Source organism: Saccopteryx bilineata, chromosome 2 (assembly GCF_036850765.1).
Source record: "Saccopteryx bilineata isolate mSacBil1 chromosome 2, mSacBil1_pri_phased_curated, whole genome shotgun sequence".
Taxonomy (NCBI): domain Eukaryota; kingdom Metazoa; phylum Chordata; class Mammalia; order Chiroptera; family Emballonuridae; genus Saccopteryx; species Saccopteryx bilineata.
In genome coordinates this window covers 304,701,722-304,715,039 of record NC_089491.1, presented here as the reverse complement: position 1 = coordinate 304,715,039, position 13,318 = coordinate 304,701,722, and the positions used below count along the sequence as shown (strand labels likewise).

Sequence of the window (13,318 nt, the reverse complement as noted above, 5' to 3'; positions counted from 1 at the left end):
ACTTCTCAAACCTGTGTAAGAATTCTAAACTCCCTTTCTTCCCAATCTGAAATCCCACCTCTTCAATTTGTATCCATCTAAGTCCTACTTCCTTTTAAGAACTCTTTCTTGACCTCCTTCTCCTTTGAACTGCTATGGCATAGATATTTATATCCCCCACAACTCCATTTACAATACTAGATACATAAAAAGTATGTCATCTAAAAATGATTTAAGTGTAATACATTTAATGTGAAAAAAAAATCTTTGCTTTAAAAATTGATTGAAAACAAATTTATCAAAATGTAAGTCAATGTGCCTGACCAGGATAGAGAGTCGGACTGGGAAGTGGAGGACCCAGGTTCAAGACCCCACGGTCACCAGCTTGAGCGCAGGTTCATCTGGTTTGAGCAAAGCTCATCAGCTTGGACCCAAGGTCACTGGCTTGAGCAAGGGGTTATTCGGTCTGCTGTAGCTCCATGGTCAAGGCACATATGAGAAAGCAATTAATAAAAACTAAGGTGTTGCAACGAAAAATTGATGCTTCTCATCTCTCTCCCTTCCTGTCTGTCTATCCCTATCTCTCCCTTTCTCTGACTCTCTCTCTGAAAAAAGTAAGTGAATGGTGGTTTGATTTTCCTTCTTTTCTCCATTTCCCTTAATGAGTAGATTTAAAATTTTTCATTATAAAAGTATTAGAAAACCTATATGACCATTCAATGAATTACTCTTTGTTTCCACCATACTGAGAAATTGTTATATGGAAACACCTTAAGGGTGCCTCCACAACACACATATAAAATAAGAGGCAATATGCAGTACCAAAGGGCCTAGTTTCTGGATTCACATTGTTTAAGCTTAAAAATCAGCTTTGTGGCCTGACCTGTGGTGACACAGTGGATAAAGTGTCAACCTGAGGTTGCCGGTTCAAAACCCTGGGCTTGCCTGGTCAAGGCACATATTGGAGTTGATGCTTTCTGCTCCTCCCCCCTTCTCTCTCTCTCTCTCTCCCCCCTCTCTATAATGAATAAATAAAATCTAAAAAAAAAAAAAATCAGCTTTGCCACTTACTTGCTTTTTTTCTGCCTGTTTCCATATATATATACTAGAAAGCCCGGCGGTCATACGAAATGACCGCTGTTCTAGATATTATAAATTGTAATTAAAATGATTTGTGCAAAGGTGTCTGCTAATTCAAACTGCATTACCCAGGGCAGGCGGCGAGGACGCCCCTTTGCTTACTGCCCCACGGAGTTTCCCCCTTCTACTTGCTTAATTGCTTAAAGTAGAGTGCAATGAAGGAACCCACTGACGGTACATTTCTTAAGAGCCACCGCTAGCTCAATAAATAAAGGTGATTTAAATAATAAAATGTTAATTCACATGTCAAAGATCTCTTTGTACACAACATTTCTTGTGTAGATCTTTCCATCATTTTTAAGCTCGCCTTGCAGAGAACCATCAATTATTTTTAATTTTACGTCCGTTCTTTCACAAACTCTTGAACAGGCAACATAAAGTTGACCGTGTCCAAATGCAGGCTCAGGTAAAAAAATGCCAACACGCTTAAGCGTTTGGCCCTGAGACTTATTGATGGTCATAGCAAAGGCAAGTTTTACAGGAAATTCTCTACGTCTCGATTGAAACGGCAACCCTGTTTGAGATGGAGCCAAATCAATTCTTGGAATGACATGTATTTCACCTTTAGAGGAGCCAAAGACTTAGCTATTATGCTATTATTTTTCAATTGGAGAACCTCTAGTCTTGTACCATTGCAAAGACCCCTTCTCGTGTTAAGATTTCTTAACAGCATAATAATTGCTCCAATCTTTTAATTTTTTTTTTTTTTGTATTTTTCTGAAGCTGGAAACGGGGAGAGACAGTCAGACAGACTCCCGCATGCGCCCGACCGGGATCCACCCGGCACGCCCACCAGGGGGCAACGCTCTGCCCACCAGGGGGTGATGCTCTGCCCCTCCGGGGCGTCGCTCTGCCGCGACCAGAGCCACTTTAGCGCCTGGGGCAGAGGCCAAGGAGCCATCCCCAGTGCCCAGGCCATCTTTGCTCCAATGGAGCCTTGGCTGCGGGAGGGGAAGAGAGAGACAGAGAGGAAGGAGGGGGTGGGGGAGGGAGAAGCAAATGGGCGCTTCTCCTATGTGCCCTGGCCGGGAATCGAACCCGGGTCCCCCACACGCCAGGCCGATGCTCTACCGCTGAGCCAACCGGCCAGGGCCTATTGCTCCAATCTTTAACCTCAATTTGTGAGGTGGCATGCCAGAAGGTGGGACTATTTGAATGCTGTGGCAACTTCACCCCATTGGCTAGTACAGTTACGCAAGCAACCAATAAGCTATCGGCGACAAACAGACACTTAAGCTGCATATAATAAAGATATCATAAGGTCATTGTGAAAATAAAAATGATCCATGTGAAGTGCTCAGAATACTTGGTTTATGGCAGCACTCAGATGTTTGATAGTTACTGGCAGCAACAGTTGAAAATGGAATGGCTGCTAAAATCCTTGTACTTGCGAACAAGAGAGCTGATGTTCAAAATTAAATAACTGTCACTGCATTTGGGTGACATATCTTAGTAAGTGGAACTTGTGGATTATGCATCTTATGATACATCTGTACTGCATGCTATCCAAACTTCACTTAATTTGGCTCCAAATTTAATTACATGCATGTTTCTATTCCATGCATGAACATGGAAAAATCTAACACAAACCAAGAGTTTCAAACCCCAAAGGGGTCAGTTCTGCTTCTCCAACTGTCTGGACTTATTTTCTAAAATAGATTTTTCAGGTTAAATATTCCCCAGAAACCTAAAGGACAGAATGGAGATGACGAATTAGACGACCAGCAGTTATGTCTTGGCTTTATTACAAATTCAACCAGCTGCCTTTCAGACAGTCAAATTTAGAGAAGCTTGTTCTCTCAAACATAAAATGGGATGACCTATTTGATTTCTTATTTCCAAGATAGTGTAAGAAGCACACACAACTCACATACCTGAGGGAAGAGTTTAATATTAAACCAGACATTGGTATCTGGTGCTACCCTTCTCATATCATGATAAATCATAAAAAGCCTACTTTATTTCCTTTCTCTTCCTATCTGCTTTCTTCTCCTTATTCCCAAAGATAGTTCCTAATCAGATGAACTTTAAGTATGAATGAAATTAGAGTATAGAAAAAGGTACTGGCCCTGGCTGGTTGGCTCAGTGGTAGAGCGTCGGCCTGGCGTGCAGGAGTCCCGGGTTCAATTCCCGGCCAGGGCACACAGGAGAAGCACCCATCTGCTTCTCCACCCCTCCCCCTCTCCTTCCTCTCTAGCTCTCTCTTCCCTTCCCGCAGCCGAGGCTCCATTGGAGCAAAGATGGCCTGGGCGCTGAGGATGGCTCTGTGGTCTCTGCCTCAGGCGCTAGAATGGCTCTGGATGCAACAGAGCAACGCCCCAGAGGGGCAGAGCATCGCCCCCTGGTGGGCGTGCCGGGTGGATCCCGGTCGGGCGCATGCGGGAGTCTGTCTGACTGCCTTCCCGTTTCCAGCTTCGGAAAAATGAAAAAAAAAAAAAAACCCAAAAAACCCAGCACCATTATACAGTAAAGTACTGATAAGTGCATGTAATACTTTTATGTGTCAACCTGACTGGGCCATTGTGTGCCCAGATATTTGGCTAAAAATTATTCTGGGTGCTTCTGTGAGGTTGTTTCTGGATGAGATTAACACTTAAATCAGTAAGCTGAATAAAGTAGATTGCCTTCTGCAATGTGGGTGGGTCTCATCCAATCAGTTGAAGGCCTAAATAGACTAAAAGTATCAGCTTCTCCTACCCTGCCAGCCTTCGGACTTTAATTGGGACATCAGGTCTACAGATTTGGGACTTGTCAGCCTCATAATCCCATAAACCAATTCCTTATAGTATACACACACACACACACACACACACACACACACACTCTATAACTAATAATATAGTATGTGTTACATATACACATATATATCTTATTAGTTGTTTCCCTGGAGAACCCTAATACAGAGCAATACCACTATTATATTGAAACTGCCGATAAAATTTGAGAGAATTCAGATTATGCTTGAGAGCCAAAAAGAAGGTGGAAGGTTTTTTCTAAAAACAATGAGTCATATGTAGTTATATTTTCAAGTCTCTGGGATTTATGGCTGAATTGAAAATACAGGTATAGTTCTTTAGAACACACATTATTTCCTAGTGGTTTATTACCTAACCCAACTTGAAATTTTGAGGATTATTTGGCTTTAATAAATGAGTCACTTATACAACTGAGGACTCTTCCTGTCCATAGTGAACCAAGAAGGGTGGAGGGGAGATGGGCACTGAGCTTGTTTCCTTGGGCAAACTGGTCACTGGATTTTATAGAATACCATGGAGATTTTTACATTTCCTTTTAAAACACTTAAAAAATTTTTAAAACATTTTTTAAAATTAAACTTACTAACATTGGTTAATAAAATTATATGTTTTAGGTATACTATTTTATAATATATCATCTGTATTTACATCTTCTAACCATGGCCTTAGAGCATGTCAAAAGCAGGCCACTGCCTCCAGAAGGACAACGAAAGGCAGGAAAGCCTCATGTCAGATGGGACACTGTCCTGTGGACAGAAGAGACAGACCACATAAAGAAAAGAGTTAAATCTGGAAATAATAGGTAAAAATGAGGAACCCAAACATACTTTAGTAACAAAGAAAGCAAACCATCCCTTAGTACTCAGTGGCCTTCCTTAACCTGCGGTCTCCTTTTCCCTGCTTGTTTGGTCACTGAGCTATGCTGGCCAGAGTAGAAGGAAGCCATGGCAGTCACAGTCCCACGGCTCTGTTCTCAGCCCTTCCGTGTGTTTCTTAGAACATTCTGCAGGGAATGCTTAGATTTTCTTTTGGGCTACAGCAGCTGAGTGGTAAGAGAGATATCTTGTCTCAAATATGGAAAGTTCTCTAGAGAAGGGCTACAACAGTTTCCATGTTCCAAACAATTTTACCCAGGAAGTGGCATCCAAATGATAGTTTTATTAGTTTTTATAAATAAATAATCTATTTATTATTTTTTTTACAGAGGCAGAGATAGATAGGGACAGACAGACAGGAACGGAGAAACGGAGAGAGATGAGAAGCATCAATTATCAGTTTCTCGTTGCGCGTTGCGACTTCTTAGTTGTTCATTGATTGCTTTCTCACATGTGCCTTGACCGTGGGCCTTCAGCAGACCAAGTAACCCCCTGCTGGAGCCAGGGACCTTGGGTCCAAGCTGGTGAGTTCTTTGCCCAAGCCAGATGAGACTGCGCTCAAGCTGGCGACCTTGGGGTCTCGAACCTGGGTCCTTTCGCATCCCAGTCCGACACTCTATCCACTGCGCCACCACCTGGTCAGGCAATCTATTTATTTTTAATGTTTTGAATCATGTAAATATTTTCTTCTTCCTTAATTGTTTTCCTTTTTTTTTTAATGGATAAGGACATAGAGACAAATTAGTTTTAGTTCCTTTTTTTTTTTTTTTTTTTTTTTTTGCGAGAGACATACAGGAAGGGAGAAAAAAGCATCAACCTATAGTCGTGGCACTTTAGTTGTTCACTGATTGCTTTTCATACGTGCCTTGACTGGGGGCTCCAACCAAGCCCGTAACCCCTTGCTCAAGCCAGTGACCTTGGGCCCAAGCCAACAACCTTGGGCTCAAGACAGAGACCATGGGGTCAGGTCTATGACCACATGCTCAAGCCAGTGACCCTGATCACATGTTCAAGCTGGTGAACCCACACTCAAACTGGCAACCTCAGGGTTTTGAACCTCAGTTCTCAGCATCCCAGGTCAACACTCTATCCACTGAGCAACCACATGGTCAGGCAAGTTTACCTTAATTTTTAAAGAAGGCATTTAAAAATTAAAGAGTCCACTTCCACAATAATCCTGAAGAACCAGCAGAGAATAACATTTTAAGAAACTCACATTAGCCCTGGCTGGTTGGCTCAGTGGTAGAGCGTCGGCCTGGCATGCAGGAGTCCCAGGTTCAATTCCCGGCCAGGGCACACAGGAGGAGCGCCCATTTGCTTTTCTCCACCCTTCCCCCCCCCCCTTCCTGTCTGTCTCTCTCTTCCCCTCCTGCAGCCAAGGCTCCATTGGAGCAAAGTTGGCCCGGGTGCTGAGGATGGCTCTGTGGCCTCTGCCTCAGGCGCTAGAATGGCTCTGGTTGCAACAGAACGATGCCCCAGATGGGCAGAGCATCGCCCCCTGGTGGGCATGCCGGGTGGATCCTGGTCCGGCGCATGCGGGAATCTGTCTGACTGCCTCCCCGTTTCCAACTTCAGAAAAATACAAAAAAAAAAAAAAAAAAGAAACTCACATTAAAGGCCAGTAACTACCATGAATACAAGACTTATTTCCCATTTATTTATGATATTGCAGGGGTTCAAACCAGTGCAGTTTTCTTTTCATATAAAGGGAATTTTTTAATCCACTATTATTTTCAGAATCATTGTAATAATAACCCTACCTGAACAAGGTAATACAAAAGAGAACTTCGAGATCTCAAAAGGTTGTGCAAAAGATATAACTGTCATTAAAAACAAACAAAGAGACAAACAAACTACAGAAGGCTTGGCTCTCATTCTCTTTCTGATATTTGGCCTCTAATCTCTCCCTCAGGACAGTGGTTTTTAGAGTCTGGTGTGCATCAGAATCAGCTACAGAATGCCAAGATCATGAACAGCAAAGGCCTAGGTCTCTGCATCTTTACTAAGTTCTCCAGCAAAGGTTTTCTAACCAGGCTGATCAGAATCACCTGGGAAACTTTGAAAAATAACAAATTCCCAGGCTTCACCCCTGGAAATTTCATTCAGTAAGTTTGATGTTGGGACCCAAAATCTTAAAACATTCAAAAATTTTTTAGTAAATATCCCATAAAGATCTGACCAGTCAGACTGGGGAACCAATGACTTAGGACACTTATTTAGATAAGTCTCTTAAAGAACTCTAGGCCTCTGAGTTCACCGAGAATATTCATAACTTGGGTAGGTTATAAATCACCATGTTGTGAGAACTAAACAAATTAAACTGTCTAGAAGTGATTGATACTAAAAACCCTATCTGCTTTAGCACTTAAATTAGCTAATGATTTTCTATATGATTCAGTAGGTTTGACCTTTTTTATTCAAAAGGCACTAACTAACTGGGCCACATGAGCCAGCAGCAAGTGAGAGCCAAGTTGTAGGAGATGCAGAAACGCGCAAAGGTCCCGGATGTCTCTTCTTAGTGATGATGGCCCTCCTCACTGGCCAGACAGCAGGAGACAGTTCCAAAGTACTGAATAAAATGGCTGAGTGGGCAACCAAAGGGAAGGGATTAGAGCTGAGAAGGAAAAACAGCTGAAACTACTAGCAGCAGCCCCAACTGGAGGAGTGCTTGGTTTGTAGGTTGATGTAGTCCCCTTGGGTGGACAAAGACATATCTTCTTTGGAATTGCTCATCATCTTTTCAATGAGGACTCTAAAAAACAAATAAAATATAAGCCTGAAAAGCTAGACAGAGGAAAGGGAGAAACAGCAGATTGTGTCTTAACACCAGATGGCATTTAGTAAAGTCACAAAGTTTGTCCCTAGTTATCGCGGGACAGAGAACAGCATCCCCGACCTCAGAAGCCGGCATTCCAGCAGCCACTGGAATGTCTTATTTGCTCTTATTTATGTCTGTTCTTATTTTCTCAGAAACAAGAAAAGACGGTCCAATGGGCTTCAGTGGAAGACGGGTACATCTGTGTGTGCATGAGCTACTCACCTCATGGCCTCATTAATATTTTTGTTCTCCTTGACGGATGTTTCTGTCCAACCTGTGAAACCATTCTCCTTACTGAACCGGTCAACCTGATCTCGACTCACTGCCCAAGGAGACAGATCACACTGGCAAAGAGAGTAAATAAAAGGCAACACCATAAACTTCCTGGGATTAGGAACACAGTTCAGATACCTGTGGATTTAAAACCTTTCCACTAATGGCCTAAGAACAGCAGCATCTAAAATCTATATTCAACATTCTTCCCAAAGAAAGTCTCAGCATCTCTTGAGAAGAGGTAGAGATTATTTTGCCCACTTGAGAGGGCAAAGTGGACACCCAGAATTGGACAGCATGTTAGATAGCTTGCTCTCCCACCACAGATGGAGGCCAGGGGCCCTTTTTCTAGATTGACCATGTACCTTATTGGCCAAGAGCAGGCAGGGCACAGGCTCTCCATTGGGCAGTGTGAGCTTGCTGTCCAGGTCCTGTTTCCATCTCTGGCAGTTGCTGAAGGTAGTGGCATTGGTAACATCAAACATAATAACACAGGCGGAGGCATCCCGATAGTATAATCGTGTCATAGATGTGAAGCGCTCCTGCCCTGGGAGGAGAGGACAGTTCTCTAGAAGGCGACCCTAAGAACCAGTCACAGAACCCATGTGGGAGAGAAGGCAGTGTGCCAGATCAGATCACTTCTAGACAGTTTGAATCCAGATTCTGTACCTAGATTGTCCAAGTCCAAATCCCTGCTCTGTTATTTACTATCTGTGTGACTTTGGACAAGTCAAGCTTTCAATGGCTAATTATTTCCCCTTTGTAAAGTGGGGATAGAAATAGCTTCATCATAGGGTCGTTGTGAGATTAATGAGGGTAAGCTATTATTATTGGCTCTATTTTCTGTGTATCTTGTTTCTTACCATGGTCAGCTAAAAACCTAAAGGAAAGCACCCTACCCCTGATGTGGGAGCATCTACCTAAGGCCTAGACACCACCTTGTCAGCCCTTCCACCCACACAGAGACTTCTTTACATTTATTCAGGGCAAAACATCTGCAGAAAACATTTACAAAAGTTCTATGTCTGTTCAGCTCACACATCCTCAGAGCAGCTCCCTCATTCCAACTTCAGGAAAAAGCTTCTGGTTTTACTGCCCCGCTTACTCCCTGGGAGCTGGTTGGCTTAACCAAAAAGTCTCCCTTTGTTCCTATTCAGTCTTCCCAGCTTACCTGCGATATCCCACAGCTGGAGCCTCACCATCTCCGAGTCAGACCACTGGAGAACCTTCAGAGCGAAATCCACTGAAAATATATGTATAATATAGTTGAATAAAATTTACCTTTAAACAATCCACCAAAAACCTCAGATCAAATATGCAGTTACAATACTAGGGACACACAACTCCTATTTATTTATTATTCATTTAATTTTTTTTTCCCTTACTGATTTGATACTTTTTTTTTTTTACAGAGACAGAGAGAGAGTCAGAGAGAGGGATAAACAGGGACAGACAGACAGGAACGAAGAGAGATGAGAAGCATCAATCATTAGTTTTTCGTTGATTGCTTTCTCCTATGTGCCTTGACCGTGGGCCTTCAGCAGACCGAGTAACCCCTTGCTTGAGCCAGCAACCTTGGGTCCAAGCTGGTGAGCTTTTGCTCAAACCAGATGAGCCCACGCTCAAGCTGATGACCTCGGGGTCTCGAACCTGGGTCCTCTGCATCCCAGTCCGACGCTCTATCCACTGCACCACCGCCCGGTCAGGCTATTCATTTAATTTTTAAGTCCTCAATTAGCTGAGATGAGCCCACACTCGTACATTAAGTATGGGACAGCTCATTCATACTCTGAGAAGGGAGTCTTTAGCTTTGATTCTCTTGTCAAACCAATTTATTTGCTTGTCTCCAAGGCTAGAGACAGGAGGGTGGGGGTAATTATAAAAGCAACTCCTAATCTCAGGTTAAACAGTTTCTTGGAGATTTAGGGGGTTTTCTCAGGGAAGGGATGATGGGGTAGAAGTGGGAAATGAAGTAACTGTGGCGGCTTTTGCCTCTTCCACATTCAATTTCAGTCTTGGTTTCTAACCTAATTGTATTATGATAAAAACATACCCTTGGGGGAATTCTACATCCTCCATGAGGCTGTAGGAATTATCCTGGGCAGGAATAGGATAAAGTGAAAAGCTCCCAGAGCAGGGGTCCCCAAACTTTTTACACAGGGGGCCAGTTCACTGTCCCTCAGACTGGAGGAAGGCCGGACTATAAAAAAAAAACTATGAACAACTTCCTATGCACACTGCACATATCTTATTTTAAAGTAAAAAAACAAAACGGGAACAAATACAATATTTAAAATGACGAAGAAGTAAATTTAAATCAACAAACTGACCAGTATTTCAATGGCAATTATGCTCCTCTCACTGACCACCAATGAAAGAGGTGCCCCTTCCGGAAGTGCGGAGGGGGCGGATAAATGGCCTCAGGGGGCTGCATGTGGCCTGTGGGCCGTAGTTTGGGGACCCCTGACCCAGAGGATTCCCAGAAAGAAGACACTGCACAGATGATGCTTAAGAGCTGAGCTGGAATCCACTGTGACATATGCAGATGCTGACAGCCCACGAGCTAGGGCTCCATGAGTATGCCAGGGGAGGAACTTTTTGATGAGAAAAATAGGATAATTTTTGAAGTCTGGAAATATATTTTTTCCACAACTGTGACAGAAATGAAAGTTAAGGAAAATTTAGAATAAACACTGATAAAAAAAAAATTAGCCAGTCACTTATATTCTTTTTGTTTGTGACAGAGACAGAGAGAGGGACAGACAGGAAAGGAGAGAGACGAGAAGCATCAATTCTTCATTGCAGCACCTCAGCCATTCATTGATTGCTCTCTCATACCGTACCCTGACAGGAGTGGGGGGACTACAGCAGACTGAGTGACCCCTTGCTCAAGCTGGTGAGCCCACGCTCAAGCCAGTGACCTCAGGGTCTCAAACCTGGCCCCTCCGCATCCCAGTCTGATGCTCTATTCATTGTGCCACCGCCTGGTCAGGCTAGCCGATCATTTATATTCTTTACTAAAAGAAAACTAGAGCAATTGCTAAAAATTAATTAATGGGACACTTTTAAACCAAATCCATGAAATAAGGACCCTTATTATTTAGGATGAGGGAGCAGAGGGGTTAGAAAACAACCTTTGAAACTTAAAACTTTTAATTTTTCTGGATGTTCTTAAGGAGGATGTTTTAATTGCAATGTAAATGCTTAACTTTTTAAAATTCCATAATAAATATTAGCACACATTTTCAAAATTTACACTGGTGCAAGTTTTTTTTCCTTTAAAATAAGTTTTGCCTGACCTGTGGTGGTGCAGTGGATAAAGTGTCAATCTGGAACGGTGAGGTCACTGGTTCAAAACCCTGGGCTTGCTTGGTCAAGGCACACACAGGAAGTAACTACTATGAGTTGATACTTCCTGTTTCTCCCGCCTTTCTCTCTTTCTCCCCTGCCCTAAAAATCAATCAATAAATAAAAAAAATTTTTTTTTTTAAATTCATTTTAGAGAGGGGAAAGAAAGAGAGAATGAAGGAGGGAAGGAGCAGGAAGCATCAACTCCAATATGTGCCTTGACCAGGTAAGCCCAGGGCTTCGAACCCAAGACCTCAGCATTCCAGATTGATGCTCTATCCACAGTGCCACCACAGGCCAGGATTTTCTAAACTTTTTTTAATGAAGATAAATAATTCTACCCCTTCACCAGCTCTGCCCAGTTAAGCATCTTCTAATTAACAAAAAGGCATTTCTACTTCTGAAAAAAAAGTCCAAAGACCACACCTGGAAAGAAATGAATTAACTCTTAAAAGTGTTCCCTTCTTTTCTCCCTAACCTAGTTTAAGAGAAAAGGGGATAGAAAGATAGGTCAAAGAAATGGTATATTTCACATTCCCGAAGAATTCCTAGGTTGCTTTTATTTAAGCTATCAAATGGACAACAAACACACAGCTCATCAAGCCCTGATAAGCATCTGACTGTGTGGCCTACTGCTCTCTCACGCGGGCACCCGCAGACAAAGCTAGGCCAGGTTCAATGCCTTCTGCTCCTTCAATAGCTGCCTGGAACTCCCGTGAGAAGCAGGACAGCAGCCCCAGCTGGCACCTCACCAGGCCCTACAGTGGGGCTCAGCTGCCCCTGCTGGTCTCAGAGAATTGCCCAGGACCGCTGGATGGCTGCATGCAGGAAGACACCCGGTTCGGCGTTTCCTCACAGAACGCAGCAGTGCACCCTTTCTCCTCCTCCCTTTCCCTGTCTCATCTTCACATCTTCCCCTTCTCTCTTTCTAGGCAGCCAGCTCAGGCTAGGAAAACCTAACTAGAGGCAAGCAAATCAAACACCTAGCAATTATTCCCTCTAGGATCCCGGACACTCACTTCCTGTCTCCAGGAAGGACCCAACGACACTAAACCCCCGGCTTCCAGTCCACAGGAGTCCACAGCTCGAGTGCGTGGCTTGGGCCCCTTGTCCACCCCTCCCCGCCGCGACGTCTCACCTCCCACCGTGGACTTGTAGTGTTTGCTGAAGATGTCCTGGGAATATCTTTGCACCAGGGACGTCTTGCCCACGGCGGCGTCTCCCACCACCAGCACTTTGAACAGGTGATCGCGGCTGCCCATGGCTAGCCGGGGTGGACGCTTTATGGAGGCGGGATGGGGAAGAGGGGAGGCGCTGGTTTTAACCCCTTTGACTCCCGACCCCCTTCAAACTGAAGTTTGACATTCCGTCCACCGCCCGTTCGGGCTGCTCTGAAGAGAAAGCAAAAAGGGAAACTTTGCACTCAACCTTTACGCGCTTCCTCTCCGCGTGGCCGCAGCCTGGGTGGGGCGCAGGGCGCCAGGGGGGATCCGAGCCCCCGGCTGCTCGCACCTTCTCCCCCTCCCGGCTCGGCTGCCGAGAAACAGAATGGGGTTTAGCGGACGGTGCCTCACTCGGCGGGACTTCCCCGGAGCGGATCCAGCGAGCGACTAAACCCGGTCATCTCATTTAACGGCTTGGGCCAGAAGATGGGGGCCCTCCCGCCACTGAACCAACCATACTTCGAGGAAGCAGCCGCTCACACCTTTACTCCCCGTACCCAGTAGGCGCGGTTCTTCTCGCCTACTCGGCACACGTCACGTGCAGGGTTGCGTGGAGAACTACATTTCCCAGCTTGCTACGCAGTGAAGAGAACGAGTGGACTCCGGAGACTCTCCCGCGAGGACTCCTGGGAAGTGTAGTTTAAGCAGTACTTGGGTTTTTAAAACTTACAAAGTTTCAAGGCTTTTGAAGTCCTTCAACCTTTGTAAATCTTATTTTAAAATAATTTTAGAATAGAAAAGATTCTTAAGAGGGATTTGTTCGACATCTCACCTGCCTAAGTCTGTCCCCAGATAAGTTTCTCATTATCTTTAAAGGATTTATGGAACAAAGATTAAAAGTGATTCCATAAATTATTCCACTAATAAAAGCTCAAGCCTTATCCCTCATGCTCCAAGTGAAGTCTG

At 44.1% G+C, this 13,318-nt stretch overlaps 1 protein-coding gene across 6 annotated transcripts; it reads right to left on the bottom strand.

Annotated features, from left to right (window-relative positions):
- Positions 1-6,385: 6,385 nt before the first annotated feature.
- On the bottom strand, positions 6,386-12,929 carry RAB29 (RAB29, member RAS oncogene family). 6 transcript variants are annotated; one of them, XM_066261544.1, is made up of 6 exons: positions 12,910-12,929; positions 12,328-12,580; positions 9,013-9,084; positions 8,207-8,388; positions 7,791-7,912; positions 6,386-7,502 (listed from the first exon to the last, which is right to left on the bottom strand). In XM_066261544.1, the coding sequence occupies exons 2-6, from the start codon at positions 12,449-12,451 to the stop codon at positions 7,391-7,393; spliced, it is 612 nt and encodes a 203-aa protein (XP_066117641.1). In that variant the 5' UTR covers positions 12,452-12,580; positions 12,910-12,929; the 3' UTR covers positions 6,386-7,390. The 6 variants fall into 6 exon arrangements, with proteins under 6 accessions (XP_066117641.1, XP_066117639.1, XP_066117638.1 ...); XM_066261542.1 differs by having other exon boundaries at positions 12,895-12,914; XM_066261541.1 differs by lacking the exon at positions 12,910-12,929 and adding an exon at positions 12,618-12,903 and having other exon boundaries at positions 12,328-12,469.
- Positions 12,930-13,318: the final 389 nt, after the last annotated feature.

Bases quoted from the DNA above. Each gene is read 5' to 3' on its own strand.
- RAB29 (XM_066261544.1), bottom strand. From the start codon at position 12,451: ATGGGCAGCCGCGATCACCTGTTCAAAGTGCTGGTGGTGGGAGACGCC. The intron at 7,913-8,206 runs GTACATGGTCAA...TCTCTTTGCCAG, and splicing joins GCCTGCTCTTGGCCAATAAG to TGTGATCTGTCTCCTTGGGC. The intron at 7,503-7,790 runs GTGAGTAGCTCA...TTTGTTTTTTAG, and splicing joins AATATTAATGAGGCCATGAG to AGTCCTCATTGAAAAGATGA.